We start from the raw sequence: 26,917 nt of genomic DNA, 5'->3' as shown, positions 1-26,917 counted from the left end.
AGGAATGCAAATTATGACATTCTGAGGATCCCTAGCCCTCGTTCCTTTTCTTACTGTTAAATCAAAGTCTTTATCAAGTTTCTTTTTGCTATCTTGCAGTCTCCTAATATTTTTGCTGGCTTTTTGCCATCTGTTAAGATGGATTTCCAGAACCAGTCCCGAGGAAGTTTTCTGGGATGCTTATTAAAGGGAAAACGGTTTACACACTTCGGTCTAGCCAAAGATCTGTAAAAGGTAGTAAGCTGAACAGTAAGGCTTTCACTTCAGTAATAGTGTGGGCAGAGACATGGTACAATGAGACACAAACAGAGCACTCATATACAACTAGTTGGACATGAGAGTACCAAAATACACTATTAGGCCTGGACACTCTATGCAATAAAAGCAATAGTTAACTATTACTGCTACACTATTACTACTATCATATGCATATATACATTTAACATGGAGGTTTTCACTAGAGAACACCAACACTTTACTTTTAAAACAATGCAATTTAAGAACTATAGGCAGACTGTATGGAGCAAAGCAAGATACATGTTCAATACAGTTGTAAATTGAGGCAAGCAAATAAACCATTTATGCAACAGAATTACCCTGTCTTAACATAGACTCTTAACACTTCAGAAGTCCTTCCCTGCTAAAATGAGGGGTCCTAGTACCCTTAAGAGACACTAGTCCCAACGGGAAACCTTTCAAGACAGGAAGGAGTATTTTTGGAGTGCAGAAGAAAGTTTTGTCAAAGTCAACAGGTTCGAAAATGTTTCCAAGGATGCATGGGGATCCTTGGCTAGAACTCCAATGATCATGGTCAGGCATGGGTATGATCAGGACTTAGGGCTGATACAAACCTATGGCCGGTATGGAACAGATATGACAGCTCAACCCTGTACACAAATCTGGCCAGGAACCCCCACCCCTCCGCCCTCTAGGGTTCCCAATTTGCAGGGCCCACTTACCTTTATCAAAGGTTTGATGCAGGGGGCAAGGGGCCATGGATACAGTGGTCCCTTTCGATGTTGCAATTAGGTCCAGCTAATCGGTGGTTCCGAGCTCCAGTGAGACTGTTCCTGATGCTGAACAGTCGGATGAACCAGGCAACCCGAGAGGCAGTCCACTATGAGCCCCACAACAACAGGTGCACAACGTAAATGGGCAGTGTCGCATAGCAATTTGCTATGCAATTCTGTCAGTTTGCTAATCAAATGGATACTTGTATAGCAAAGATAGCTATTTAAGTTTCCCTCTTGAATGAAATCACAGTTGAACCTGCATTCCTCTCTTGCCCCTCTTTTCTCTTCAAGTCCTAATAGAGAGAAAGTGCAGCAGTAGTCATCTCCGCTCTTAAAGGCCAAAGGCATGTGTGGGAGTGCTAGGCAAGAATTGATTTTTCTAATAATTGCAAACCAGAAATAATCGGGATGCTACTTTTATTAAGCTTTCTATGTGCTGTCTGGCAAAGACCAGTATGTGTCAATTTTATATTTATTTTAAAATACAGTACTGCAATTCCATTCCTAAAATGTAGGTTGTTACATAATGCATGATCAGAGTATTGATACTGTAAAACACTGCATCATCTCTATGCTTTACAGTAAAGTTTAGGTTAGTGTATCTAAAATTCATTGTCAACTATGTTTCATTTTGTTGGGGAAGATGCATCATATTGACAAGTGAATACTTTTGAAATGTACATGATCACATGATCGAATGCTTTTGAGGGCAAACCTAGTTCTGTGACCTGCAGGTTGCATACATCTTGCAACTGGTGCTCAACCCATGCACGAACCCATACTCCTTTACATACTCCTTGATATTCTATATTATCACCCAGTTGCTTTATACCAGGTACCCTGAAATTGAGATGACCACAAACAACAATATTTCGTCTAGTTTGCCCAGTTCTCGGCCTGCTATGCAATCCACTCTGCTAAGTCTTTCTTTCCTCGTACATAATTAATTAAAGCAAACTAAATGCTTACGCAAAGTAATGTGGCAATAAGACCCGAGGCGGCGGGCCAATACCGCCCCAGGTAATGCCCCCAGGGCCGTAGTTACAAGCCCAAGCATAGTTGAAAAAAAAAGTTGAAAAAAATGGCCGCCGGGAAAGGGAAACCGTAGTGTGTTTTCCCTTTCCATGGTGGCCATCGGGAGCAGACGCGCTGCGAACAGAAGTGTTTCCAGCGCGTTTGCGCCAAGAAAAGAAGAAAGAAGGTAAGTGGGGTTGGGAGGGTGGGAAGGGGATAGTTTGTGGGGGAGGGGGGTGGAGGGAAAAAAAAACGTACCCGAGTCCCCGCCAGGTACTCTGTTCCCGGCGAAGGACGAAGGCAGCCTCCAGCCATGGGGAGGCTCGGAGCGAGGATTGCCCCGCTTCGAGCCTTCTCATTGGCTAAGGGACTGCCACGCCCCTCACCGAGAACAGAGTACCCGGCACGCACGGCGTACACGGGAATACCGTGTGCTATGGCTCAGAAAAGAGCCAATCCACACGTATTCCCGGTGCGCAGCGCGTGCCGGGTACTAATAACCAATAGTTCCATCCAATCTATAGATCTATTGCAATACCAAACACTGTAGTTAGCCTCCAGAGCTCGCTTGGCTTTAGGATGACTATTATATATTACCACCTGCAGAGACAGCTGGCCAAATTGTTTTCATAGCCTTTTTATCATATCTATTTATTTGTGTCCATTCATGCAGGTTTTACATTTTATGGACACTCAGCTGTGGCTCACAAAGTCTTTTCGCCCCTCGCTTAGTCGAGTACATTTTATGATGGGCCAGTAGCATTTGCAAGAGATGTTTGAAACTTTTATGCAACATTTACTTGGTTTGCTCTAAATGTCAAACAAAAGTTTCACTGTGCATGGCAGGCCTCTGGGTGGCATCAGTGTGCCAAACAAAGCGGGTTTGTAGTGCCATGCACCATTGTACACTAATAACATTTTAAATGGGCTGTCCTCCATTGCTATAGGTCGAGTGCATTTCTCTTAGGTTAAATTGGGAAACTAAGTTACCCAACCTGCAGTTCTAGCTGAATGTTAAAGAATTGTGAAGGCCTGACTCCTCTAGCTAACGTCTTAGTTCAGCAGTATGCAAAACTGCTGTATTGTTGCTCATTTCATGTCTTGGGTACTAATAACTTCTGATGACATTAAACATATTAGTACACAATTGCTAATCAAATGGGTCTGTTTGCTAATCAAAACATTTTTAATTAGCAAACTCTGCTAATCAATTTTTCAAAACTAATTTAAGTATTGTCACAACACCAAAGTGGCGACATGTGGCATGAGTGGTGAGCAAAGAAACTGCTCCTGTACGCAGAGCAGCAACTACAGAAGGATTGTTCTTGGCCTAAAGGCTGGAGACCTACAGAGTTCCAAGGCAAAACTCTGAACGGTGTACAGTAGAGGCTCCGGATGGAGCTGGTCAGCCCGCACGAGAGTTATAATAACCATAACACACTTCCTCATGTAATTTCCTCAATCAGTTTAAAATAAATAAATCTAAGACGCTTTAGGAAGGGAGAGTGCACCTCATTAAAAACTGCATCATACTATGAGTGCAAGTTCTAAAAGTAAAATCCTTCACTAACTTCACTCAATGAAGAATTCAACTATGCAGTTTTGCAGATTCATTGACAATGTTAGTGCTACCCTACATAAGTTAATTTACGCAATTATCATAGGGGAAGTAGTGACAAGCATACATCTGCCCCAAAATGAAAGGGTCTCCATACTACTGCTACTGTGGACAAATAGGCCAAGTAATTCCAATCACTCCTCTGAATTTCGGCATTGGATGAGAATATGCCTGAAAGTTTCTATTTTACTACCATCAGCACAGAATCGACATGTTCTGTTTTCTCTAGTGCATATCTAGACTGGCACCAATCACTACAAAAAAAGATAGCTGATTGAACCGCGCCTGCATAAAAAAACCTCCTCAAACTCAGCCCTGGACATTTTATCTAGTAAGACTGAGGTCTGCCCATAGTAAAGTGTTGTCCGACAGCCTCCTGAATCGAACTGTATTTTTGAAGACCACCTAGATTGGCACAAAAGTCCCAACTAAGGTCCGTCCTCTGTAGTTGCCTAAGCAATAAGTGCAAATCTAAAGACCAATGTGGCACTATACTCTTGGCAAAACTCTTGCACGACTTGCTAAGCCATTCGAGCTTATTTCCCTCACTGCATATTTCTTTTTTCAGTAATGTAAGGATAGGTGTATTGGGCTGCTTATTAATTTTGAGCCACATGCTCATCCTCACGAGTTCCAAAATGGTACTCAGTTTCAGCCTCATTATACCCAAGGGAACTCCATTTGACACTCCCAATATACGTCTCAGCAAAGACCTTTCTAGTAGGTCAAGCCACCTGCAATCAGATTTCTTCCAAGATTACAGACCGTATAAAATGATGGGTACCAGGCTTTGTAAATTGTGAGCAGCCCACTTGTTCTGAACCCATTATATGAGCGAATAAAACCCATTATGGTTCCTAGCTTCCTTTGGGCCATCAGATCTATGTATGCTTTCAGGTCTTGTTCTGTGCGCTTATAAGTAATTGGCAAACCCAAATATATATAGATAGGTTACAGCTCAATAAACAGATTTTCCACCCGAAGCTCAGTAATTGATGCCTGCCTTAAGTACAGCGGGTGTGTTGTTTGGATATTTACCATCAGATCATTATCCACAGAATATTTTACTAACGCTGTTAGGGACCATTTTAGCCCAATGTAAGTGTGGTCCAGGATATTAAGATCATCAGCGTATGACAATGACAGGTGGGATGTGCCTCACTTTGGGGCAACGTTTCTGCCTCTTTTTAGGGTTTCAGAGAGGTCTGCCATGTAGAAATAAAAGAGCCGGGGTGCACAAATACACAGCTGCTTTAGACCTCCATTTGTCCTTATTTGGGTAACCTGACCTGTGCCATCTAGGCGTACCCGAACGACTGCATCAGAATAGAGCTGGCAAAGCATATTAAGGAGACCTTTATTCATTCCTCATTTTAAATGCTTATCCCACAGTTTGTCCTATTTACACTGTCAAAGGAGTGGTTATAACTCCACATATACCACCTATAAAGGGTGGACCTTTGTCATGGTCTGTTCAGAGCTCAAGTACACTTAGTTACCGGCTCAGCGTCATAATTGAAGGCGGGTTTTATTGCCTGAGAACCGGAATAGAGAATCATGTGGGCTCTGGATGCTGAGTCAGGCACTGTTAAGTGCGGTGGAAAGGTTGGCTGCTCTTTGTTACATGGGTTTGTCGAGCATAACTGTACAGTTGCGAATGGTGCTGTAAAGTCATGCTGTGCAAGGTCGGTGGATGTACCGTTCGGTAGTGTACTGTAAAACTAACCAACTAAATGTACCATGTTAACTTTCTGTATGAGGCTCACTGTAATACCCTATCAAAAACCTGAGGTTTCTGTGCTCAAGGGCCACAATTTTGAAACAGGGCTATATGCTGGTTTCCCTACCCATTTTTTCACAGCTGTATGGAAAAAAGCCTGGATTTACAATTTGGAATAATTGTATTGGATATTTGTAAGGCGAGAACAAGGGACAAAGATAACAATAACGGTCCTACTAGGCCTTGTAACATTCGGATCGTGCAAGTAAAATAACAAGAAGTGCAGGAGGGGGGGCAGTCTGCGTGAAAAGCAAAGTGCTAGAGTAGGAAGGGAAGTGCATTGTAAATAGGAGAGAGGGTAAGTGAAAAGGGTGAGTTGAGGAGGGGGGGAGGGTCACAGTTTAAGGGGAGTCGAGAAGAGCAAGTGCCATGGATTTCATGGGGTGCAGGGGGTGAGGGTCAACATGCTAAACACGTGGAGGGGGGGTGGACTGGGCTGGGAGGCCTAGTGATAAAGGAAAATTGAGCATGAGGTGGATGCAGCCGTCCAATCTATACAGGGCCAGAGCTCCGAGGACATTGAGTTTCTGGGGGAAGGTGAGGAAAGGGAGAATACCTCTGAGGAGGTGCAGCTGATTGTGGGTCTTCTTGGCAAGGACCGCGATGTGGAGAGGAGAGCGAGAAGTCAAGGATGACACCAAGGTTTTTTTGCCTCTTAAGAGGGTGAGGGGAGAGGATTCATAGAGAGCAGCCAGAGGGTAGGAGGGAGCTGGGGTCCCAATGAGAAGGATCTCAGTCTTACTGGCATTAAGGAAGAGATCATTGGCAGCACACTGTAACTGAATAGCAGTCAGACAATTAGGGATGAGAGAAGAGGAGGCAGTAGAGGGCAGCTTGAAGGAGAGCTGCGTGTCATATGTATAACCTTGGAAGTGAGGAGAGAAGGAGATCAGGTGGGCCAGAGCGGCAAGGTAGATGTTGAAAAGCCACGGCGAGAGGATAGAGCCTTGAGGCACGCCGCAGGTGGACAGTGCGATATGGGAGAGAAAAGGGAGCAGTTGAACCTGGGAAGGATGGTCGGAGAGGAATGAGGTCAACCAGTCGAGTGCCAGCCCATAATGCCAAAAGTGTCACAGAGCCGATTTGTCAGGGTGGCATGATTGACTGTGTCAAAGACAGAGGAAAGATCCAGAAGGATAACAGATGAAGAGGTGGAATCGAGATTTGAGAGCAAGTCTTCATGGGTGTTCAGTAGAGCAGTTTCCGTGCCTCTGGCTGCTCTGAAGCCAGACGTGTTCATGCAGACAACCAACAGATTCATTGTGTTGGATCAGTTGGGAGATGATCAGGAGTTTGCTTGGGAAGGGGGTAATGGAGATAGGGTGATAGTTAGCTGGGCAGCAGGGGTTGGCAGAGGGCTTTTTGAGGAGAGGATGCACAGGAGCCTGTGGCACAAGAGTGATTGCAGAAATCGATCAGGGCTGGCGCAAGGGAGGCAATATTGTCCTTGATCGTTCTGGAGGAGCAGGGGAGCACCTGTTTGGAGGCGACTTTCATAGAGAGGAGTTGTCTAGAGACCTCCTCCGGTGCTATGGGCGAGAAAAAGGAGAGGAGGAGGGAAGGGGAGAGGGGGACCACATTTTGAAACACATTAGGTCTTCCTATAGAGTTAACCGCCTAGGCCACAAGGGAAATCACCAATTGGTGATCAAACAAATAAGACAAGACCCCTCTGAATGGCATATACTTTCAGATTGTGTTCCTATTCAAAGCTACAATGGATAATGGCTTCTCCCAGATCTCTATAATGGGGTCTTTAAAGCAATCACCAAAAGGCAAGAAGGCTGGTTTGTCTTCGCCCCGTTTAGCAAAATATATGCAAGACTGTCTGGATCACTATCCTTCCCAGTGTACTGTTCTTCAATGTCCTGACAGGACCCTTTGATTAAGGTCATAAAGTGCAAAGTTTAGCATTTGGGCCCCAAGTGACCTGCCCTCTGAAGAGGTGCCTAAACCGCTTGCATCCTGCACGTTCTGCAGCATTTCAGCCTCAACATCGTCCTGCAGGCTTCAATCTCCAAACCAGACTCTGGCTCTAGAGACTTTGTTATACCCAACAAACCATGTCCTAATAAGGAGAACAAGGAAGCAAAGCAGACACCTTTTTATTGTTTGCCCCCCGAAAATGCAGAATTTTATTTCGACCCCCTTTTATATTATATTATAATATACACACACACACACACACACACACACACACACACACACACACACACACACACGAGACTCCCGGCAACCCCACTTCTTCCATTATATACTGTACCCATCACCCCACATATATCGGGGTCGCATTAAATGGGGCGCAGTAATCAAATAGATCCGATTTTTCTATATAATTGTATTTTTCTAAACCCCTTATCAATTAAGTGAAAAGGCCTCAATGTTTAAGGCTTGTGCCAAGTGGTCAAGAATGTCATCACTGCCCTCTAAGTGCAATGTATGGGTGACAACATAATAGCAAGGATTGCAAGCTTGTCACATCCTGACTTTCAAAGCCAAGCTCTTGTGACAGGGAGGGAGACCACCCCAACTGACTCAGTGTCTGCAGAAGTGCAGGTAGGCTCCTGCCTTACCTGCTTGGATGCTGAAGAGCAGCGTCAGGCTGCGTCACGGGCTGACAAAGTTCTTTTTTCTTCAGCCTTTTCGTGATTATACAACTGCTGCGCCCGGTTTACGGAGACCCCCGAAAATACAGACTTATCTCAACGCCCTTTTCACCCCATACATATGCAGAGGAGACACCCGGCAACCCCACTTCACCCATTATATACTGTACCCATCACCCCAAATGTATATGGGGTGAAAAGGGGGTCAAAATAAAAGTCTGCATTTTCGGGGGTCGCAGTAAACAGGGCGCAGCAATTGTATAATCACGAAAAAGCCGAAGAAAAAAGATTCAAAAATCTGAATGACTGTTGGGAGTCACTGGACTCGTAGCAGGTTATGAGGTCCTGTGGTGATGGAAATGTTACTGTTGGTCTCAGAGCAGGATGCGTCATTTAGACCCAGGGCCATCACCTTCAGGGGGCGCAGCAACACCCCCTTAACAGTGCCACAGGTGTGAACAGTGCTGGTCAGCACCGCTATTTTAAATATTTGAAGGCCCGAAACCTGGGGCTAGACATCATCTCAAGTCATTCCCGACACATCTGATAGTCTACACATTCATTTTTTACTTTCAGAAAAAGAAAATGCAATTTCTGATCCCAACCACATTCTGGCAGTAAAATGTGCAGCGCTTTGGTCTGCTGGGCCTTTGCAAAACCTGTTTTAGGTTACAATTACAGGTTCCGTTTTCAAACTGCACAGGTGGTGCTTCACAATCATAACCGTGGTCTTTAAAGAACAATCAATTGCAGCATCTGTAGTTTCACAGTAAAAGTACTGCTTTACAAATTCAATATTTTAATGTTTGCGGTGTATGTATTATTCTAAACTCTTGGTGCAGATGCAAGTCTATAATTAGAGAATCTGGTTCGTCACGGAAAAGGGGTTATGGTCTACAATTACAGGATCTCACTCTTTGAAGTTACATGGTTATCTACGATGAAAGGATCAGTTTCTACCAGGGAATTGAAGCATTTTATAATTACAGAATTCATTTTTTAAGTGGTGGTATTGCTCTTCAATGACTTGATATATCGCTTTCTTAGCGCATGTGATGCACCACAATTACAGGATCAATCTCTTTGCAGCGCTCAGGCTGTTATTTAGCTTTGTAGTACAGGCACTGCTCATAAACTACATGCGATGGCTGCACTATAAGGTGAAAAGTTCTGTCATTTCTCACTGCGGTGGCCTGTCTACAATGACGGGATCTTTCTTGGCTATGGAAGTACTGCTTGAATACAAGCAGTCTGTGCACTAATAGGAGGCACAGAATACACACAATGACACATAATCAGTACTTCTCTAACAACATTTGTCTGAAGTAGAAAGCGTTTTCTTACTAAAGTCAATGAGGAATCTTCCATAGCCCTTGCGTTGGTACTGAGGAAGGATCATAATGCACGAGACGTTGTACTTCTGCTGGCAATGCTTTTCCTAGAAGATATAAGAAAGTACCATTAGCATGAAATCCCTGCAAACCGAGGAGGATCCATTACCCACAAAGCACAAACAGTAGATTGCAAAACGATCAAGGGCTTTATCTGTATTGTCCAGACTAAATCAATTAGCACCTGTGAACTATGACTTGTCTTAACAAGATTATGTCAACCAGGCTTCTACTGGCTGGTATGTGTGCAGCAATGCCATTTCATCCCAGAGCCTTCATTTTGTAACCAAGCAGTTCAGAGTGGGCAGAAGATTAAGGGGTGTCAGCACTGAGTACAAAGTTACTGAGGTTGGGGGGTAATGGTTTTGTAAAACTTGAATCTTGAAAATAAAGAATAAACTCGTGGCAAATGGACCGGGGACTTAAAGAACCCTTTTGGCTAGAAGAACAAGTTACTCTTACCTGGTAACGTTTTTCGATGGGATGGTCCGACGACGTATTCCATATCTATGACAGTAATCACCACAGCTGTGCTGGTTCAGAACATTTTCGGCGTCTGCGTCGATGACGTCGATGCGCCGTCCTCGAGGACCTTCCGCCGACGGCCGATGTCACTGGATGTTATAAGTGGGACGCACGACGGCCGTAGCCTCAGTTGTAGTTTTTTCCCCAGAACGTGTGCCACCAGTCTTCTGCCAGTCTGACACACACAGCCTTGCGGAAACGTAAGCTGCAATCGCATAAGAAATTCTGTAGCGGGGAAGGTAGGGAGGGAGCGATATGGAATACGTCGTCGGACCATCCCATCGAAAGAATGTTACCAGGTAAGAGAGTAACTTGTTCTTCGAGGGGATTGGGTCCTCCGACGTATTCCATATCTATGACAGACTCCCAAAGCAGTACCAATGCAAGGAGGTGGAAAAAGAATTTAGAAAAGAGAAATTTAGCATGCCCAATCAAATTGCGGAGTAAAGGACTGCCTTGCCAAAGGCCAGATCCTACCCCCGGATGGAATCGAGGGAATAGTGACGTACAAAAGTATGTACCGAAGCCCAGGTGGCTGCATCACAGATGTTGCAAATAGGAACACCCCTCTGCAGGGCAGTAGAGGCAGCCATACTCCTGGTAGAATGGGCCCGTAAGCCGAAGGGTGGGTCCTTACCCGCCAAGCGGTAACACTCAGCCAAAATAATCCAGCGAGACAAAGTCTGTTTCGTCACAACCTGTCCCAAACGCTTTCCAGCGTAACCAATAAAGAGCTGATCGTCCACTCTGACCCGGGACATGCGTGAAATATAAAAGCTTAACTCTCTCCTAGGATCAAGCTTATGGAGCCTCTCCTCTTCCTTACCAGGATGTGGAGGAGGATAAAATGCCAGAAGAACAACCTTCTGGCCTAAATGAAATTCCGACACCACCTTCGGAAGAAAAGAAGGACGAACTCTAAGGACAAACCTGTCCTTATGTAACACAGTGAAGGGTGGCTTAACTGAAAGTGCCTGTAACTCACTCACTCTGCGAGCGGAAGTGACCGCAAATAAAAATACCGTTTTCAGAGTTAACATTCTCAAAGGGCATGAATGCAAAGGCTCAAACGGAGCACCCATCAGAAATTTGATAAGGTTCAAAACCCAACCGGGCACCTGGAAAGGTGACGGAGGGAACACATTAGTGAGTCCTTTCAGAAACTGAGAAATTAAAGAAATTTTAAAATAGGAACACTCTTCAGACGAGCGCTTAAATATGGACAGCGCCGCCAGGTAACCTTTAATGGTATCCACTTGAAGGCCCCTGTGGGCCAAAGAAAGCAAAAATGACAGAACCATGGGAATTTCACATGCAAAAGGATCCACATTCTTAACCCTGCACCAGTCGCAGAACTTTCTCCAACGGCAACGGTACAGGGACTTTGTTGCGGGCCTTCTGGCTGAAAGCAACACCTCCATCACGTCTTCAGGGAGGTCCCAATCCTTATACCTCAACCTTTCAGAAACCAAGAGTGAAGTTTGAGGGACCTGACCTCTGGATGGAGAACCTGACCCCCTCCCCGTGAGAGCAGAAAATAATTCTGCGAGAAAGTCTCGGTAGGGAAGACGACGTGGAGGGCAGATGGACAAGTCGAGAAGGTCCGGGTACCACGTCCTCCGGGCCCACGCCGGAGCAATGAGGATCATCCGGGAACCGAACCTCCGTAACCTCCGCAGTACTTGCGGGATGGCAGGGACTGGAGGAAACGCATACAGCAGTGGGAATGACCACTCCACCACGAACGCGTCTCCTAAGGCTCCGTTTGGAGGAAATTCCCGCAAGCAGAACCTCTCACACTTCCAGTTGACACTGGAGGCGAAGAGATCCACTTGAGGGGTCCCCCAAAGGGCAAAGATCTCCAGGAGAATCTCCTGAGCCAACTCCATTCGTGAGAGATCGCGCTCTGCCTGCTCAGAGCGTCCGCCGTCTTGTTTTCGTCTCCTGCCAGATGAACTGCCGAGATCGAAACTTCCTGCTGGATTGCCCAGAACCAGAGCTGCAACGCCTCCCTACACAGAGGAAGTGACCGTACCCCCAGCCCCTTTTTGTTGAGGTAGTGCATGGCCACCGTGTTGTCTGTCAGGATCAGGACATTCTTTCCTCGCACAGTTGGCAGAAAAGCCTTCAGGGCTAGCCTGACGGCCCTCCGCTCCAACAGATTGATATGGAGTCTGGACTCCGACGGAAACCAACGACTGCTGACTGTCAACTCGTTGGCATGAGCTAGCCATCCCGTGAGGGATGCGTCCGTCACGATCGTCACCTCCGGCCAGGGCAGCCAAAATGGAGCCCCCCCCTCTTCAGATTGCCTTCATCAGCCCACCACAGAAGGTCCTGGGGGACCGAAGACGGCACCTGAACAGGGTCCGACATCCTGCCCGAGGACTGAGACCACTGGAGCTTGAGTAGCAGGTGACTGACAGATGATCTAGGACTTGCTCGGAAGAGCACGTCCTGATCAACCAATAGTCCAGGTAGGGGTAGACCTGAATCCCCCCTTTCCTGAGGTGCGCTGCCACCACTACCATGAGCTTGGTGAAGACCCTCGGGCGGAGGTCAATCCGAACGGCAGGACCCTAAACTGAAAGTGCGAGTCGCCAACCGAAAACCTCAGGTACTTCTTGTGCTTTGGATGGATCGGCACATGAAAATAAGCGTCCTTGAGGTCGAGAGATACCAACCAGTCCTGAAGTTGAAGGGCCTGGAGGACTTGAGAGAGAGTAACCATCTTGAACGTGTGCTTCCTGAGGAGTTTGTTCAAACCGCGCAAGTCCATGATGGGTCTCAATCCCCCGTCTTTCTTGGAAATCAAAAAATAAGGGGAATACCATCCCATGTTCCTCTCCGCTACAGGCACCAGTTCTATGGCGCCTTTCTCCAGCAGGGATTGAATTTCCTGCGCAAGGAGCGGATCCGGACTCTTCAAAGAGAGATTCCCCAGTGGATTGTCTTGAGGCCTCTGCCGGAAAGGAAGACAGTAGCCGTGGGTTATGATCTCCAGAACCCACACATCTGAAGTAATGGCGCGACATTCTGCAAGATGCTGTGCCAGCCTTCCCCCAACCGGCGAACCATGGGACATGGCCTCATGACTGAGCTGAAGCGGCTGCGGCGTTGCCTGAGGGCAAAGAGGCAACAGCCCGAGCGCCTTGGCACCTCGAGTACCTTGTTTTCCACCTCTGGCACTCCTACGGTGGCCCCTTTGACTGGCAGCTCCTCTCGCTTTACCAAAGGAGGAGTAATAACGAAAGGAATCTCCCCTCCATTGCTGTCCCCTAGGACGAAAAGGCGGAGGTTGTCGAACTGCAGCGCCCAACGACTTCGCTGCAGCTTTGGAGGTCTGCAACCTCTCAAGGCTCTCGTCAGCCTTGCTGCCAAAAAGATGTTCCCCGTCAAAGGGCATGTTGAGGAGCCGGGCCTGCACATCAGGAGCAAACACCGACTTCCGCAAACACGCAAACCTGCGTATCACGGTGCTCGCCGCCATGGACCGGCTGACACAATCTGCCATGTCTAAACCCGACTGAACAGCCTCAAACATAGCATCCTTGCCATCCTGAACAATGGCAAGGAAACCATCCCGTTCATCCCCTTCGGGAATATGTTCAGCCGCCAAGGAAACACAGTTCCACAGAGTGTGCGTGAAACGAGACAAGGCACAAATGGAGTTGGCCTCCTGAAGCGCCATACCTCCTGCAGAAAACACTTTCTTCGCCCAGCCGTCAAAACGCTTGTCGTCGCTATCAGGAGGGATGGTAGGGCACGACGCCTGTTTGCCAGGGCCGTAGCCGCCTGCACCACCAAACTCTCCGGAGTAGGGTGCTTGGACAAGAAGCAGGGGTCACTACTGGCTGGGCGGTATTTTCGTGGCAACAACTTGCTCACTGCCGGGAGACTCTCCGGAGCAGTCCAAGCCGCTGCCACCCTTCTTTGCAGAGCCATATGGAATGGCAGTACCGGGTCAGTTGGTGGACCCATGTCGAGGATATCCGTAAGGTCATCCTGAACAAACTCCCCTGGGTGAGCAGACCATCCTAAGTACTCAGTGACCCGTGACATAAGTCGCCGGTACGAAGAATCGGCATGAGTGCCAGGCTCAGGCCGACAAAACTCCACCTCCGGAGAGCTGTCCAGCCCACTAGCATCATGCAGGGACTGCCTCAGGTCCTCAAACTGGCTATGGCCCGAGAGAATCTCGTCAGGCATCGTGTCAGGTACCATGCCATCACACAGAGCCCTCATCCACCTCTGAAATGAACTCCAGATGGCGGTAAGAAGGCACAGAACTGGAACCAAAGCCATGCTTGACCTTGGCCAGAGCCTTTCTAGGTGGTTCCCCTGAGCCATGGGTTATCCCTGTCGACACAATCCCGAAAGGCGGCGAGGGCGTCGAGTGAATTGGCGCCGGCGTCAACGACAGATGCGGCGCTGATGGCGTCGAGACAGGCCTCGAAGGCAGAACCCCGAGCGTGTCCCTTGACACCCTGGGCGCCGAAGGCGTCGACGACTTCCTCGGAGGCGGGGCCTCGAAAGAGTCCGTCGACCACCTCAGTGCCACAGGCGTCGACTTCTTCCTCGAAGACTTCACAGGTTCACGCGGTCTCTAGCACGTCGAGGATGGGGACCTGGACCGGGCATGCCGAGAACGATTCCCCTTGTCCGAGCGAGACCTTTCCCGCGAATCGTGACGACCACCAGAGCCCGAAGGCATGCGAGCGGCGTCCCTCAGCTAATCACGACCAACTCCACTTGGAGGCGCGGACGGACTAGTGCCCTGCGATTCAAGAATCGCCAACATTTTCTTTCTGAAGGAAGCCCATTCCTACAGTGTTGCATGCTTGGTGGGGTAAGCGACCCGCCGATGGGCGGAGTCCTCGGATGAGGACGGGGAAGGCGACCGATGACGGCTCTTCCGGGAGTGCCTCGAAGAGGCAGAGGAGTGGCGAGACCGACTCCGGGACCGAGATCCACTGGACTTCCGACAACGACGCGGAGAGTTGCCCCTCAAGTCGTCCGTCGAAAGCCCTGCAGACCTCCACTTCCGGGGCTTGGACACCTTACCTACCGATAACTTCTTCTTGCGCTCCCGCAAGGCTTTCGACGTGAGCGACTGGCAGTCAAAACAGTCATCCGTATCATGGGCCTCCCTGAGGCACCAGAGGCAGGCGTCGTGCGAGTCCGTGACCGACATCTTGGACCCACAGTCCCCACACTTCTTAAAGCCCGGACGCGGTGTAGACCTCTTCACGAAGAATAACTTCACAAACGAACATGTCTGAAGAACCGAGATGAACATCAGAAACTCCAAAGAGTCGAGGCGTACCGAGATTCACGAAGCGAACACGTTTGCAGAAAAAACGGAACTGAGGCTAGGGGCGTCGTGCGTTGTGCGTCCTACTTATGACATCCAGTGACATCGGCCGTCGCAGGGAGATCCTCAAGGACAGCGCATCGACGTCATCGGCGCCAAAAATTTTCCGAAGCAGCACAGCTGTGGTGATTACCGTCATAGATATGGAATACGTCGGAGGACCCAATCCCCTCGAAATAAAAATTGCAGCGGCAGGTAACGAAAACAAACATAAGAATATCTCTTACATTAAATATAACATTAGCAGATATGTTCGAATGCAGCGATATGGAATAAGGGTTTGCTAAAACCATGCTATTTGTTATTTACAAGAAGTCTTCTCTTATCACCAGTAGTGACACAGAATATAGCAGAGGTTCACTTCGGACTGACCCACAGACCTGCATCTTGCAGACAATTGGCTCAAAGACAATCATGTGATATGAGCCTCGTCCACTCAATCAGAAGTCCCACTGAGCATCATGTCCGTTGGGCAGTTAGGTGAAGGGTAGTAGGTGAAGGGCCTTACTGGATAGCATGCTCACCCCTACTTAAAAGATGCTTACAGCCACTTGTACAAATAGAAGGCAACAACTCTGGCCTTCATGTATTCCATCTGTGATCCTGTCCTCATCATTCCGCCTCCCAAAACTAAACCTGGACCTCTGACCACTCCACATCTCACCAGAGTGCTGTATTGTTCTGCAGTAAAGCGCATCTGTGGCCATCTTTGGAGTTTCTGATGTTCATCTCGGTTCTTCAGACATGTTCGTTTGTGAAGTTATTCTTCGTGAAGAGGTCTACACCGCGTCCGGGCCTGATGAAGTTTACTTTTTGGTCACCTCTGTTCTCGTAGCTAATCAGAAGTTGCTTGACTATTGTAGGTCGCTACCGGGTAATTTAATTTTCAGTTTGGTCACTACTCGCTGCATTATATTTATTGTTCATCACCAATGGCTTAGGTGCACCAATGTTTCTCTCCTCAGCCACCTCCCCCTTCATCATGCTCCCATCTATCCTCCTCCTGCTCCTACTCAATCTATCCATACCTTTCAGATGGATCACCTACCTGTATGGCACTACCCCTTCCCCACTCCTATATTCCACCATGTTCCACTAATCCTCGGCCATCAAACAACCAAATACAAGTACCAATCTTCATTATAACCTAAATCACCCCTCGCTCCTTCCCTCAGTCACTGTCCTCTCTATGCCCCAGCCCCTATCTTATCCTATGGTTCAACAATGGATAATCCATACGTTATACTCTCTTCCTTTCCCAGCAATCTCTCTGTGATGACTATCGTAGAAAACTAGATCACTCCTCATGGCACTGCCATGCATTAAGAACCTCACACTAAAACTACTTATCCAAGTTGTGTGGCGGGGCAGGTATACATATCAGCAAAAGCCCATTTATCTTCTTAACCCAACACCCTCCTCCGTTGACTACTTTGTTGTTCATGACTTCCTCCAGCTCTTCTCACCATTATTCTCATCCATATATACCTTGCTACTCATTTTTTCCATAACCTAAACCTCCAAGCTGATGGACACGGAGGAGTGCATGCAGTGCAGAATAGCCTAGAGCCAGGCCAGAGTACAGTCTTTAGCAGCAAGAGAAAGGAAAAACAAAGTATTGCCCAGCTTGATCCAAGGACGAGGAACGGAGCAGGAACGTCCCGAGCCGGAAAACAGAACCAGCCCTGAGTGCACAAGTGCTCTGCAACAGAGAGACCGATTCTCCTAGCGTCACAATTATCACGCGCATCCTGCTTCCTGCATTGTGAGCCGCAAAGCCCCAGTGAGTATGCGTGATGACAATGCATTACTTACCGTAAAAGCATTTCTGATGGTTGTATCTGCTTAGATTCACATGCTGTGCATAGTCCGACATCCAGTGGTCACTGCAGAGTATTGCATTTTGTTTTTCGTAATCGAAAAAGGGACGTCGACAAGGCGCGTCTGTAACACTATCCCTATAGTGACGTGCAGTGTACCCACAACCCCTCACGCGTCGAGGTCCCTCTGTTTGTATTTTTTCTGCCCTGAGGAAGCCTTCTTTACGCGAGTGAGTACAGAAAAGAGAGAGAGATGTACAAAGATGGCTATGTTCCTTCCATCCGAGCGGGGAGGAAGGGTGGGCGCGTGTGAATCTAAGCAGATACAACGATCAGAAATGCTTTTACGTTAAGTAATGCATTGTCTTCTGATGTTTGTTAATCTCCTTAGAATCACATGCTGTGCATAGACTAGTGAGCAGTACCCAGAGTTGGAGGTGGGTTGTGAGAAGGAACAGTAGAGAAAAGATGTCTTAATACTGCTTGTCCCACCTGGGAATCAGATCTAGAGTGAGCATCTAGACAGTAGTGTTTTGTAAAGGTGTGTACAGAACTCCAGGTTGCCGCTTTGCAAATGGACTCAAGGGGAACGTTTGCAATGAATGCTATGGATGCCCCAGTGCCTCGAGTAGAGTGTGCTCTTAGCTTGAAGGGTAGTTCTCTCTTAGCAAGAGAGAAACAGAGAGTGATGCATTGAACAATCCATCTAGATATAGTGGACTTTGAGACTGCATCTCCTTCTCTTCCTGCTGCCACCGAGACAAAGAACTGATCAGTCTTTCTCAGTGGCCTAGTTCTTTCCATATAAAACATGACAGCTCTGCGCACATCGAGTGTATGCAGGCTCTTTTCTCCCAAATTGGAAGGGTTTCGAAAGATCGTTGGTAGTTCTATTGACTGGTTGACATGGAATTTCGATATGAATTTCAGTGCAAACCTTGGGTGTGTGCGTAGAACCACCTTATCTTTGTGAACTGTTACAAAGGGGTCTAGAATAGAAAGAGCCTGTAGTTCACTTATTCTCCTAACAGAGGTGATAGCTATTAGGAAAGCAGTCTTAAGGGTGAGGTCCTTAAGAGTTGCCTTGTGCATGGGTTCAAAGGGTGAGCCCATGAGCCTGGTAAGTACCACATTAAGGTCCCAGCTGGGAGCTGGGTTTGCTATCGGAGGGTGTATTCTCTTTACCCCCTCCATGAAGGCTTTGATAACTGGGACTTTCCACCATGACATCTTAAGTTGAGAGGTGGTGTATGCAGAAAGTGCCGCTAGATGGACTTTAATAGAATTGAACACTAGACATGAGTCCAGTAAATGGGTCAGGTAAAGGACAATTTGTGTGGGAGAGCAGTGGACTGGGTTGATGCTCTTACCTCTACACCAGATGACAAATCTCTTCCACTTGCTAGAATAGCAGTGGCGAGTGTTGGGTTTTCTAGCTTCTTTGAGAATGTCCATGCATCTCTGAGGGAGTTGTAAATGGCCAAATTCTATGACCTCAGGAGCCAGGCTGCTAAGTTCATGTTCTGTGGGCATGGGTGTAGTGTCTTGCCCTTGTCCTCTGACAGCAAGTTGTACGGGCAGGGCAGTTTCACTGGTGGGGGGACAGGGACATCTCCATCAGGTGTGCAAACCATGGTTGGCGGGCCCACATCGGGGCTATCAGTATCATGGTGACTGGTTCCTGGTGCATCTTGTGCACTATCTTGTTCAGCAGAGGAGTCGGGGGAAAAGCGTAAACAAATTTCCCTGACCATGGTATCCAGAGACCGTTCCCCTTGGAGCGGTTCTGTGGGTATCTGGAGGCATAATCTAGGCATTGTGAGTTCTCCAGAGTTGCAAACAGATCTATTTCTGGGAAGCCCCATTGTGTGAAGACGTCGAAGACAATGTCTTTGTGTAACCGCCATTCGTAGTCTGGGGGCAGAGGGAAGTCTCTGCTGAGTTTGTCTGCTAGCAGATTGAGTTCCCCTGGTACATGTTGTGACAATAGGAACATGTGTCTGAGAGCCCACTTCCAGATGTTCTGGGACAGCTTGGACAGTCCTGGAGAGTAAGTGCCCCCTTGCTTGTTGAGGTAGTACATGGCCGTGGTGCTGTCCGTGAGGACCATCACTGTATTCCCTTGTAGGTGTGTCTGGAAGGCTTTTAGTGCCTTGAACACCACAAGTAGCTCTAGGTTTATGTGCTTGGAAGCTACGCTCGGAGTCCAGACTCCGTGAGCAGTCTGATGGGATAGGTGAGCCCCCCCCATCCTGTGAGGGATGCGTCTGTGGTTAGAGTGGCTTCCACTGCGGGGGTGGCAAATGTTTTCCTTATTACCAGGTTTTCCTTCGACCACCACCGTAGCGAGAGAACCAAGGCCTGTGAGACCACCACTAGATCGTCCCATTGTCCGCTGGCCTGACACCACTGGCTGTTGGGCCACTTTTGCATTGGGCGCATGCGCAGGCGCGCGTGAGGTACCAAATAAATACATAACACCATCATTCCTAGCAAGCGCATTGCTTTGCGTACCGTCACCTCCCGACCGGCCACATATTGAGGGATCTGAAACAGCATATTTTGGACCCTCTCGTTGGAGGGGAAGACGAGGCCGTCCTTTGTTCGAATTAGAGCCCCTAGGAATTGTTTGATTTGGCTGGGGTCTAAGCTGGACTTCTTCTCGTTGATGGAGAAGCCCAGTTGGAACAAAAGGTCTACTGTCTTCTGGGTGTTTGAGAAGCATGTCTCGTAGGACTCACCTGTTATGAGCCAATCGTTGAGGTAAGGTTATACCGGTATGGACAACCTGCGCAGGTGGGCCGCTGCCACTGCCAGTACCTTCGTGAATACCCTTGGTGCAGACGCAATGCCGAAGGGTAGCACTCTGAACTGGTAGTGTTTGCCCTCTACCATGAACCTGAGGTATTTTCTGTGCGCTGGCAACATCAAAATATGAAAGTATGCATCTTTCATGTCTAGTGTTGTCATGTAGTCCCCCCCTGAGATAGCAGTGGAATTACCTCCTGTAATGTTACCATACGAAATTTTTGTGGTTTTACAAATCTGTTCGCTGGGCGTAGATCTAGTACAGGGTGCATGGTTAGGTCCCTTTTGGGTACAAGGAAGTACACTGAATAAATACCTTCCATTACCTGAGATAGGGGCACAACCTCTATTGCTCCTTTCTGTAGCAGCTGTTCTACTTCTTGCAGGAGGATGACGAGGTGTTCTGGTGACAGGCGTCGTCCCCTTGGAGGTCTGTAGGTGGGGGACCGATTGAACTCTATACAGTACCCGTGGGCTACGGTTGACAATACCCACCGGTCTGATGTTATTCCCTCCCAATCTGAAAGGAACGATGTTATCCGGCCCCCAACCGGAGATGCATGGGAGGGGACCCGAACCTTCGGGTCATTTGGTGTTACTTGCCGGGGTGCCTCTGGGGCTGGAGCCTCGGCCTTTGCCCTTGCCACGGCATTGTCCTCTTTGGTTATACTTGTTACTGGGACCCTGATTAGAGGGCCAGTTGCCCGCAGTGTAATGCTGTTGCTGCTGTTGGCGTTGGCCACGAAAAAAGCGATTGTTCCCAAATCCCTGCCTGTTTGGAGGCTTTGAGATTTGGTCTAAAGTCTTTATGGTGTCGAATTCTTTCTTCGCATTTTCCAGTGCATCGTCCACTGCCCTTCCAAAGAGATTTGACTCTTCTATTGGCTTATTAATGAGTGACGCCTGCGTTTCTGCCTTGAAACTGGAATTGCGAAGCCAGACGTGACGCTTCAGCAGAATTCCCTGCACCAAAGAACAGCCAGCAGTTTCTGCAGCATCAAGAGTGTTCTTAATGATGCTCTGGTTGACCAGAGCTCCTTCTGTAACTGTAGCCAATAAGCAAGTTCTTAGAGGTTCAGGGGCTTCTTCGATGTCCTGCTTAAGCTTTCCCCATTGAGCATCAGCATAGCTTGCCAACAATGTATTATTATTGGCAATCCTAATTGAAAACGCTGCCGAGGCAGAAATTCTTTTGCCCAAGGCATAAAGCTTTTTCCCTTCTTTATCTGGGGGTGCCTCGCTGGTTGACAGCGGAACGACAGCCCTCTTCCTTGTGTTAGTCACCACTAAGGAGTCCGGGACTGAGTGACCCCTGATATATAATGGGTCTGACTGAGAGGGTGAGAACAATTTCTCGATTCTTGGATTGACCCCTCTTACTAGCGCGGGGGTGGACAGCGATGGGGTGAGTCGTCTCTTAACCGAGGCGAGGATAGGAATAGTTTGACTAGTGGGAGGTTTTTCTTTAATAATCCTTTCGACGAAATCAGTATCTGGGGTGACCTCCCCAGTTTCAACTTCAAAATGCGCTGCTGCCTTCGTCAGTAGCGCATTGAAGGGGGCTGATCGTCTACTGGAGATGGGTTCCTGACCGGTGTGGTCTGAGGAGAAGAAATGTCTATAATGTCGGGGTCTGTAGACCCTGATGGCGACTGCCAGGGCTGTAAGCCACCTTCACCTGGGTCCTCCTTGTAGCCCTCCTCACCTATGTTAGTGTCATCATGAAAACCTTCTCCCTCTTGTTGGTCTTCATTATTCACAAACACATCCTCTTCCTGGAAGTGAGAGTCCTCTTCAGTGAGGTCGTAAGAGTTCATGTCTTCCTGTAGGGGGTTAAGGAGCTTCGGGTATTTAGCCCATGACCCCTCCTGGAGTACCTCCCTTGGCCTCTTGGGTGTCATATTTTCTGGGATGGCCATGAACCTGTCTAGCTTGCCCATACATGATTGGAACCTCTCTACAGTCCAGTAAGGTAGGCCAGAGCGGTCTGGGAGTGAAAAGGGAGTTCCCTCTCCCTGTAGTTGCTTAGTTCTGTCCCATAGCGTCGAAGATAGAGTCCCTTCGCCTTCTGAGAAACCCTCTCGCTGGATAGGGTCTTCCGTCAACAGTGGGAGCTGTCCCAGCCTACCCTCCGGCATCTTTGGTGTTTCTTTGGCCTTGTGAGCGGTTTTCAAAGTGTCAGCCGCCGTCCGTCTCTGGCCGTCTTTAGAAGCTATATGCGCGAGGCTTTCGGCGATCAGCTTCTCTGTCGAGGGATCAGCCGCCATCGCGCTAGACAATGCCGAGTCTTTACTGGCAACGTACGGACTCTTGCGAAGCGCGTCGCCTGAGGATTTGGGGTTAGCGCCCTTATTTACAGAAAACCCAGTCGCCGGTCGCGGAAGCGGTGGCGGGGAGGGCTTGCGACCCTTACGGTCGGAGGAAGACGCCGGTGGACCAGACGCCTCCGTTGACGCTATGGCTGCCTTCGTCTTCGACGAATGCGTGCCGTGGGGTATGTGCCTATGTGTTCATCCCCATAAGCGGGGCGTGAGCCGGGCTTGCCGGGGACGGACGACGACGAGGAGCGGGAACGCTCCTTCGAGAGGTCTACAACCTCCGTTGCGGAGGCCGTGTAATCACTGTCCTAGTCACATTCGGCGGCAGCTGGCGAGCCAGACCTATACATCACAGAGGCTGCCCACCTTTTGACCATGCAGTCCTTTAAAGTTTTGGGTTTAAGTAACTTACAGGCCACACAGCCGTCCTCTTTGTGATCGAGGGGCAAGCAACGGTTACACCGTTTGTGCTGGTCCTTCCAGGTAAACTTGCCCTTGCAACGCGGGAAAAACCTAAAGGGCGTCCGCTCCAGAGCTGAGGGCATGAAATGTGATTACGACCTCCAAAGAGAGGGCGGGGAAAGAGAAAGGCATTCTCAGAGTGTTAAAGAAATGACCAACAACCCCACTCTCCCTACTGTGTTAGGCCGGCGAGGCCCAGCCACGTGTTCGGCAGCGCCGAAGGATCTCCTCCGCTTGTCCCTCCGTCGAAGATCTTGCTCGGCGGAGAACAGCTCGGCAGCTACGTCAAGGGAGGGATCTATGTGATAGTTAATAATAATAAACGACCAAGGGTCGAGGAAATTATTTTGCAATGTCTCTCGAGGAGCTCCGCATAAAGGCGACCAATAAGTGGGTGGAAAAAAACAATCTGAGGGACCTCGACGCGTGAGGGGTTGTGGGTACACTGCACGTCACTATAGGGATAGTGTTACAGACACGCCTTGTCGACGTCCCCTTTTCGAATACGAAAAACAAAATGCAATACTCTGCAGTGACCACTGGATGTCGGACTATGCACAGCATGTGATTCTAAGCAGATTAACAAACATCAGAAATAGAAATACAGTGCAATCCACAAAACTTCACCAAAAACCTGCCTGCTGTGTTGATTTCAGAACAAGACAGACCGGAATTGAAGTACCACATTCCCATCCAACGGGGAAGGGCTGGAGGAAAATGACATATGGCAGGGAGGGGATAAGCTAGTCAAATACTAACGAGAGAAAATCCTGCGAGAAAAAGAGAAGCATTAAAATCCCCAATTTTTAGAATGAAAAAGATAGGTTTCATTTCATCCAAGGGAGACCACTGAGGAGAAAGCAGAGGCCCTACTTACACAAGAGGAGACCAAAAATATCAAGAAAAAGAGAGGGAGAGAGAGAGAGATCACCCCTAACCAGAGTACGACAATGACGAAAAGGGGATTGGACAGAGTTTATGTTTATTTTGACAGGGACCTGATTAAAAGCCATGTATACATCCTAACGACGGGTCTAGCCTCTTTTGTACCCCACAGGTGGTGTAAGAAGTGGGTTGCAAGAACGCAAGGGAGGTCTTACTAAAAGCATTAGCAGATAGGCGGCAGCAACGGTTACAGTATCTCGTACTGCTCCAGAACCAGCAAGTACAAGCAGCTAGACAAACATTCCAACAGGCCATACAGCTACAGGGAAATAGGCATATTGCTGCAACAGGAAGCACCAGGGAGCCCTAGTCCAGCTAATGGAGGTGGTGGCCTAAAATGAGCACACTCATTTCCTGCGTTGGAATTGCAGTTATAATCAGAAGGTGAAGACCCTGCCTACTTTTTCACCAATTTTGAATGGATTGCCCAGAACCTCAAATGACCTGAAGAATAAGGGTGGATAACACATAGCCCCTTTGTTAGCAAGCTGCATGCAGGCAGTCTACCAAACGGCCAACCTGACTGGTGAAAGACCCTACATTGATTGTTAAAAGGATATGCTACAACACCTTGTGTTAGATGAAGAAACATATCGGCAGACATTTAGAGAAACTCAGCTTATCCAAGGAAAGACATCCCAGCAGCTGCAATCCCAAGTGAAAGATTTGGCTAACTAATGGTCAAGTCACCTGCAACCAAAGTACAGGCCATAACTAATAAAATATTCCTGGAGCAATACTTCAAAACCTTACCATGTCTATCCAGTAGGTGGTTCAGACAACATCACCAGCCCAGTCTAAAGGAGGCAATAAGCATTGAATCGGCCTACCAGAAAACTAGTCTTCCCTTCCTACCTACTAATACCATCAGATTGACCATACACATTGCACCAAAAGGAAGGTTAAATGGCGAAGAGCAGGGGTGCCAAATGCCGATGGACGTGTGTCCGTCTAGGGCTGAATGTAGACCAATTTACTCCCCTCTACCACTGCAATCTCAATATTTTTAATGTGAAGAACAGGGGCAAATACCCAAAGGCCCCCCAGAAAAAAGGCAGCCAAACAAATGGAGATAAGGGCTTGTGCAATCGTTCCAGGAACCCAAGTACCCACAAAAATGACCCCATTCCGACACTACCTCCACACTTGCGAAGATCAAGTTGATGGGAACAAAGATAGTCAATGTTGGGTAGCAGAAGCCAGCAACAGCTTTGAGTAATCACTTGGTTAAAACCTTGGCAAAAGGGGGCCACCAGCAAGAATCAGAAATGAGGATGTCAAAACCTATAAGTTAAAAGACAAAAAGTGGGCGTCACCCGGTTCAAGTAAAGTATAAGGTGAGTGCTAAAGCCAAGTTCAAATGGTATTTGGTGCAATCCAGAAACTGCAATACACCCTTCTACTTACAAAAGAAAGCATCAGGGAGTGGACGGAGAGCTGCATTATCTTAAGGCACCCCAGATGACCCAAACGCCATAGTCAAGTTGTAAAGTAAACTACCATGGAGAGTGCCACTCTATAGTGCAAAAAGAAATGTCTGACCAACAAATGATACAGAAGAACAAATGACTTACCCCTGGTAAGGTTCCATCTGATGAACATTCCTTCCAAGCATTCCCCATCTTAGATACTAGTTTCCCACTTTGCAGTTCTCAGAAAAATAATATACAGCAGGGGGCGCCATGTAGCATTGGCGTCGATGCCCCTCCAAAAGCTCCAGTCTCACGTCAGGACATGACACTGATGGTGCTATAAATAGCTTGCACCACGTCCCGTTGCCTCAGCTCCTGTTTTTCTTTTTCCCCATGCTCATCAGTCTTGGGAAAGAAGTAATACAACAATGTACAGACGTTGAAAGAGAGAAAGAATGAGCGCGTGCCTTTAGTCAGAGGGGTAGGCAGGGATGGCGATGAGGATCGTACATCAGAAAAGAAAATTACCAGGGGTAAGTTTTTCTTCAAATGGATCATGTACTCCCAACAGATGCCTCATCTTAGATGGACTCCCATAGCAGTGCTTGTGATGGTGATGTTACCCCTTAATGTTATGAAGGACCGCTCTTCCAAACAGAGTGTCTTGACCTGACAGGGTGCGTAGGCAATTATGCTTAGAAAATATATGAAGGGAGGACCAAGTAAGTTACAGCTTGACACTGCACTGGTATTCCTTTTTGTAGGGCCAATGTGGTTTCCACTCCTATAGTGAAATGGGCCCTCAAAGGTTCAGGTACTTCCTTTCCTGAGATAGAGCAACACTTTAAATCCATAATATTATCCATCTTGATGTGTGTTTGGTTACCCCCTTACCAGGTTTGTCGCCTGTGCAGCCAATGAACAATTGATCGCTGTGTCTGAAATGGCTTATTCTTGCAATATAAAAACTAAGAGCCCTCTTTGGGTCTAGTCTGTGTAGTCTCTCCTCTTCTTTCTAAGGGTGAGGTGGAGGATAGAATGTTCGTAATGTAATTTTTAGGGATACGTGAAATTCCGATACTACTTTGGGAAGGACGGAAGGGTGAACCCCAAGAACAACCTTCTCCCTAGTAAATATTGTGAATGGTGGTTTGCAGGGTAGGGCTTGCAGTTCGCAAAATAGTTTTCCATGTTAGAGGTCTGAGAGGACCGGAATTAAGTGCCTCGAAAAGTTCCCATCAAGAATGTAAGCACTAAATTCAAGTCCCAAGTCGGAAACCAGAAAAAGGGACTGGTGGGAATGTGTTTGTCAACCCTTTCAAAAATTCAATCACAATAGGGATCTTGAAGTAAGATGCCTGTTCTGGCTTGAGCTTCATTAACAGCACAGCCAGGTGCCTTTTGACCATAGCCATCTGCAAACCTTGTTGGGCTTGATGGAGCAAGAACAAAAGGACCGTAGGTGTCTTGCATGAAAAGAGATCTATATCCTTTGCTCTACACCTGCTGTAAAATCTATTGCAACTGCAGCAGTATCACCAAAAGCAACACCGCCATAAGGTAGCATGCCTTATATTTTAACCTTTCAGAAACCAGGCGTGTAGGTCCACTAACCTGATCTCTGGGTGCAGAAGACAAACCCCTTCCTGCGAGAGTAGGTTCACTCTCTGGGGAAGACGACATGGAGGGCAGATGGACATGTCCAAAAGGTCCGGGTAACACGTTCTCCTGACCCAATCCGCATCAATAAGGAACATGGATTTCACAAGCTTTGTTGATCTCCTTAGGACTGGAGGGATGGCGGTGACTGTTGGGAAAGCCTACACAATTG

General features: G+C 47.9%; 1 protein-coding gene across 1 annotated transcript in view; it reads right to left on the bottom strand.

Moving 5' to 3' along the window:
* KAT6A (lysine acetyltransferase 6A) overlaps positions 1-26,917 on the bottom strand; it is a 1,549,616-nt gene that overhangs the window by 317,673 nt on the left and 1,205,026 nt on the right. Inside the window, exon 12 of the mRNA XM_069617664.1 lies at positions 9,376-9,469. Within this exon, the coding sequence (XP_069473765.1) occupies positions 9,376-9,469 (94 nt within the window). The remainder of the gene's footprint in view (positions 1-9,375; positions 9,470-26,917) is intronic.

The sequence above is a fragment of the Ambystoma mexicanum genome, chromosome 10, assembly GCF_040938575.1.
Source record: "Ambystoma mexicanum isolate Mex_15411 chromosome 10, UKY_AmexF1_1, whole genome shotgun sequence".
Lineage (NCBI taxonomy): Eukaryota > Metazoa > Chordata > Amphibia > Caudata > Ambystomatidae > Ambystoma > Ambystoma mexicanum.
This window is presented reverse-complemented; position numbering and strand designations above follow the sequence as displayed.